At 40.4% G+C, this 5,773-nt stretch overlaps 1 protein-coding gene across 1 annotated transcript in view; it reads left to right on the top strand.

Moving 5' to 3' along the window:
* Nucleotides 1-10: 10 nt before the first annotated feature.
* The window catches only part of LOC104510143 (rhombotin-1), a 51,819-nt gene continuing 46,056 nt past the window's right edge, over nt 11-5,773 (top strand). The window contains exon 1 of the mRNA XM_010152304.1: nt 11-569. Coding sequence (XP_010150606.1) covers nt 545-569 — 25 coding nt within the window. The 5' untranslated portion in view covers nt 11-544. The remainder of the gene's footprint in view (nt 570-5,773) is intronic.

The following is a 5,773-nucleotide window of genomic DNA, read 5'->3' as shown; positions in this document are numbered from 1 at the left end:
CTGCTCCGCAGCAAGTGTGCAAGGCTGGCAAATGGAGAGAGGGAGCCAGCGGTAGGCAGGCGGAGGGATTCTGGCCTCGCCGAATATAATTTGAGATTTAGATTCAGCTTAAATCCAAAGGGAAAACACTTTACAAGGTTGAAAGCTGTGTAGTTGCAACAGCCGGGGTTATGAGCTATCAAATGCAATTACATTAAAATAGATTATACTGTGTAAATTGAGCCATTTAGAAGGTGAGAACCAAAGAAACAGCTCTGATCCCCCTTCTTTCTAAATTGCAGTTTTAGTTCCTTGCAATTCTGAGGCACAAAAGTAGGTGAGACAGCTTTTGTATCTGCAAAGTGCTTTATTTCTGAGTGTAATTCTAACTGAGTGCAATCTAGGTTAAAAGCTGGACAACTGGGTAATTAGAGCTCACTTGCTGCTAAAGGACGATCAGCTGTACCGTAGCTCATTTGTGTTCCCAGAGACTTGTTCTCTTCTCCCCTGAGCGGAGGCTGCTGGAGAAGAAGCATCTGTCCCCGGACTTTTCTTGATTGCGGAGATGATGGTGCTGGACAAGGAGGACGGTAGGTGGGCTGAGATCGTGTGAGCCTGTGCTTGGTGTCTTCTGTGTGCTGCTAACGTAGACATAAATAGTTTTGAAACAGATGCGCGCTGTGTGTATCAGAGTGCTCTGCTTTCAGCTCCTGATATTTTTCCCTTGTGTTGGTAAAAGCATGCTTGCTCTTTATTTTATGCTTTTTATCTCCTCTGTGGCATGATCGAACCAGTCAAGAAGGGTTTACCCCAGGCTCTGTTTGCTGAAGGACACAGCAGAAACAGCTTGATTTTGTTTTTCTAATATCTATTTAGAATTTTCTTTCTACAAGTTACTATAATATATCCATTTTATCCTGTTTATTTTAACAGCTTTTACTGTAAATCTAATTCTGAGATTTTCACTCTTTTCCACCGCATGTCATTTGGGTCTCTTTAATGTGAGCCTTTAATATCTATTTCTCACAGCTTTTCTTCATAGTCATAAACATAATGACAATAAGCTAATAAGCCGTTCTGGAAAAAAAAAAAAAGCTTTGACTTATTCTACGAATTTACTCCCTTCTCTAAATGGCAGAAGTGGAGGTTCATTTGGGAGGTAATTTAATGAATGAAACTGAAGGAGAGCTTGAATTATTTTAGGACTTTGCATACTTAGGTTTTAAAGCTGGCTAGTCCTTATCAAGGATGACTAAGGGGTCGTAATTGATGTGAAGAATAACAGGCAGTGTTAACTAGTAGTTTGAATGACCTGAAGCTTCCTTTCGCACGTTGCCTACCAGGGCGTGCAGCTTAGCTGCTTGGTCACCAATAGTTTCTAGGACGAATGTGGTAAGTCTAATCACAACTTCTTAATGAGTCTTTTTCTAAGGCTGCTTTGTGGCTTAGGTCCTCCCTCGTAGACTGAAAGCAAAGATTAAAACGAAGGCAGAGCAGAACACTTCTGTAGCTGTCCAGATGGACTTCCATCGATGGCGCTGCCTCTTGCCAAAGACCTCCACCTTGGCGGCACATTGTGTACTGAAAGCGAGAACTACATCTTAACTTTTAGCACACGTTGGTAGCTATTATTGTTTCATTTCACCTTCATAAGTGGATGAAGTGTGCCGTGTAATGCGTGTGTTCTGGATTCCCTGATCTTTTCAATTCTTTTTCAGAAATCTTTCTAAGTGTTAAAAAGAGTCATAGGCCGTTCTCATTGGGAAGTAGAAGAAATCACTGAATATTTGCAAGACTGTAGACAGGAAATAGCTTTTTACAGGGAGCCAAAGAGCTTGGAGAAATTGGAAGTTGAGCATTTTGGCAGTAGCATTGATTTTACTTGAATATATGTATTGTTTTTTAAAATATTTATGAGAAAAATAACTTGTAATTCAAAGTCACTTGTTTTCCTGTGTCAGATTGGTGCTAATCACGTATTGTGAATCGTGCTGAAAGCTGCCCAATGCTAATAAGTTGGAGCGATATGATTTTTGTTCCTCGACCCATATCTGTCTTCTGGTATTTTAAAACTGAATTAATACTGTACTGGAGAATAATTAGGAAAGAAGGCTCGACTACTGAAAATAATGGATGGATGCCCACATTTAACCAAAGCTCTTCTACTGAATTTCTTTTCTCCATCTCTCTCCTCCTTGCCTCCCAAAAAAAGGGTAAGGGAGGAATAGTGCCCTCTGTTTTACATCTAGCATTCTGAGGTCTGTGTCTCATTATAAGTTTGATTTCGAAAATTATCAATCTGGTGTATTCATGTGCATAGAATTCGAATTCTAGTTCCTGGGATGGGATGTGAGGTTTTATTTCATTCTGATGTGAAACATTTGGGACAATGAAAAAATGTGAATGGACTTTTCACAAAGATTTTACACCTTTTTAAGATATGAGACCAAGCCGAAATATGTCATTACCACTGCGCTCTTTTATACAGAAGTGATCAGTTTTTGACTAGGAGTTGACCAGTGTGGGGTCAATGCCCCTGTATAAGATCTCTTGTCCTTCTGAATTTATTCTGTGCTAATTAAGTTGGCATCTTCAAATTCCGAAATAATCCTATTCAGGGAAATAAAATAAATCTGGGACTTCGTTTCTGTCGAGATCTCTTAAGTTTCTTTGTTAACACAGTAGAACTTTAAAAAAAGAGAAGTAGATGTGAAGCATCTGTTATGCATCTTCTAGATCAGCTTTGCGGTTGACTGGACTGTGGATAAAAGACACACTAAGTGGTTGAGTATTGCTTATGCTGGGAAAACAAATGAAGCTAACAGGGTTTCAAAGGCTTTGAAGCAGTGTCGCTCTCAGAGGTGTTCAGTTGTTTTCTTTGGCAATATAAGTTGAAGCAAGCTAGTTTACTTTATTAGAGGCATAAGGCTACTCTTGTAACCTTCCTCTGACTAAGATGAATTTGGCTGACTGACCTTAATTCTTTCTGGACCACACGTGTTGTGCTGGGTTGGAGGTTTTTTTGGGGTTTTTTTTGTTCCCTCTTTAGGACTCATCTCTCTTAAAGGACAGCAGCATTTTCCATATTTTGTTAAATCTTCCTTTTCAATTTGTGTTTCCCTATAGAACTATGTTCTGCTATGATGGAGCAATGCAAATCGAGTAGAATAGCCCAAATTAATTCTTCACATTGGCAGCAGTATGATTGCCTGCATGGAATCAATAATGCATCATGGAGGGATCAAATTTTGGAGTATAATGTGTGAATAATGCTTGACACAAAACAAAAATTCAGTCATCATAATAGCAATTAGGAAAAAGCTGCAGCTTATCCCAGCTGTAATCTCTGCTAACAATGAAGCACAGCCTGGTAATCAGCATGTATGGTATGAAATGCACTAATAGAAATCACGGCTCTTTGTTATGTGTGTGTGGGGTGAAAGTTTCCTTTTAGCTAACTTGTGCTGTGTTAAGTAGACATGGTATACTTCAACCAAATTATTGAGTGTGTGGGCACTTGTAAAAACACCGATCAGCTGTGTGTTTGTCCCGATGTTTGCGTAGACAGCAGCACCCCAAATCACAGATCCTTTGTGTTATCAAGCAGAACTCTGATTAAATAGATCACAAGAGTAGGCCAAGTAAATAATGTATCGTAGGACTCCATTAAACATGTAGCCGTACACAAACCTTGGGTTTTTGTTTTAAAAAGATTACATAGTTCCTTTAAAAATTAAAAAGAAAATAGGGATCCTCAGTGGTTCTGTGCATTGGGACTGGAGAATGGGTCTTAGGTTGATGGGAGGTATTTAGGGCAATGAATATTAGGTAATTTGAAACTGGATTAGTAGCAGCAGTTGGGTTCCCTGTTGTGTAAGAGCCCATCTTACCCTGTACAGAAGGAAAGAAAAGCAGCACTTGGAATACAAAAAGCAGTGAAATTGATTGTATAATGGCAGTTACAGGAGTGGAGCCACCGCGCCCTGGCCAGGACAGCAGAGCTGTGGGTTGGCTTAACAAGCGAGTCTGCCGGCTGCCATATGGAGGTACTATGGATAGGTAGGTGGGTATGGAGAGGAACCTACCTCCAACCAGATAGGTCCTGACAGTCCTCTCCTATTGATAAAAAATCATTATATGAACAAACATAAGGCACGTACAGGTTGTAGACAAGCCTATAAATAGTGCCATATAGGAAGAAGAGCTGTTCTAAATGCTTCTGGTATCGCAGAATGGTCAGGGTTGGAAGGGACCTCTGGAGATCATCTAGTCCAACACCCTGCCAAGGCAGTTTCATCTTTTTGTTTTGTTTTTGACATGCCTTTCTCAGCTATACCTATGGAGGAAACATGCAGAGAGAAAGGAGGGGAAATGGCAGGGTGGCTTCTCCTCACAACACATGGAATTTAATTTTTCTGTGGCCTAATATTAATGAAGCTGCCTCTTCCCCCTCCACCTCTACACACACCCACACACCCTTTAAAAAGAAATCTTTTTATCACTTGTGCCTCTCTACCTTGGACCTTCTCTGTGGTCTGTCATTGTCTAGCTTCCCATGTATAAAGAACCACCACACATCTTCCTAGACATCAGCTTATTCAAATAATGTTTGATGCGGGTCACCAAAGATCCAGTATTTACCTATTTAGCTGAGTTACCTGTTGGTTTTCTGAGCGCATCATCTTGACACACATGGTCTTGGCATAATATCAGATGTTTGGTCTGGCTTTAGTTCATGACACAGTGCCCTTCTTTGACTCAAATGTACAGTAGTAGATTAATATATTTATGAAGAGGAGACTGAAGGAATCTGAGTAAGACCAGAGCAGATGTGGCAGGAGAATAAACCGTGAGACTCAGTTTAGCCAGAAAGGACCAAAAAAACCCCACCCAAACCAACTTGGACTGTTTTTCCAGAGGTGATCAAGTGTGGAGCTAGAGGTGGTCTTCCTGGAGGTGCCCCCCACCCCTGGAAGTGGCAAATACAGAAGCATGAGAGAACCATGAAGTAGTAAATAGTTGCCCTAAACTTTTCAAGACATGAAGGGTGCTCTAAGTGGAGCACGGATAACCTAGGTCTCTACTTAATGCAAACTCATTCTATGGGAAGAAGAGGGGTGAAAGGAGTTAACAGGCCTAATAGGAGCAAACTACTTTGTGTAGCAGTATTCCTGCCGGGCAATCAAATCGTTGTTAGCGTCTGCTCAAACTAGATAGCTGAAGGGCCTGGGTAGGCATCTGTATAGAAAGTCATCGTTCTTCGTTCCCAGATGCCAGTGACATGGTAGTTGTGTGGTTGACATAACAAGCGTTAAAACAGTGTAGGAACATATTCCATCTTGGGTAATAGGGCAAAAGAAGAAGTTGGTTCTTGGAAATGAGTTTGCTCTAATTTTGGTTTAATACAGTAGAAAGTATGCTTGATACCCTGGCAGCGGAACATAATTTGTCTTCTTTGGAGTTAGTGTTAAATTCTATTATCTTTAATAGATACAATGTGAACATGTCAGCCTGTTTGTCATAGCCATTCCGAAAATGCTCTCTTATGGAGAATCTTTGGAAAAATTCCTTTTAAGAGCAGTACATTATTAATAAAGTAATCCATTAGGTCTGGTGATAAAGGGTCACAGCAGAGTCTGAAATACGTTTCTTAAATGGTTAAGAAATTTATCATGGTTGGAGGATTAATTGATTTCATTTGGAGCCTTTCTTAAGGTTTTCAGGCTTTGTGTTTGGAGATGGTTTCACTCTCTTTGCAAATGTGCTTGCTGCTCAAAGTTTTGCTTCGCTGTCA

This window comes from Eurypyga helias, unplaced genomic scaffold (genome assembly GCF_000690775.1).
Source record: "Eurypyga helias isolate BGI_N326 unplaced genomic scaffold, ASM69077v1 scaffold18485, whole genome shotgun sequence".
Taxonomy (NCBI): Eukaryota; Metazoa; Chordata; class Aves; order Eurypygiformes; family Eurypygidae; genus Eurypyga; species Eurypyga helias.
The sequence above is the reverse complement of the archived record's forward strand: the minus strand, read 5'-3'. Positions and strand labels throughout refer to the sequence as shown.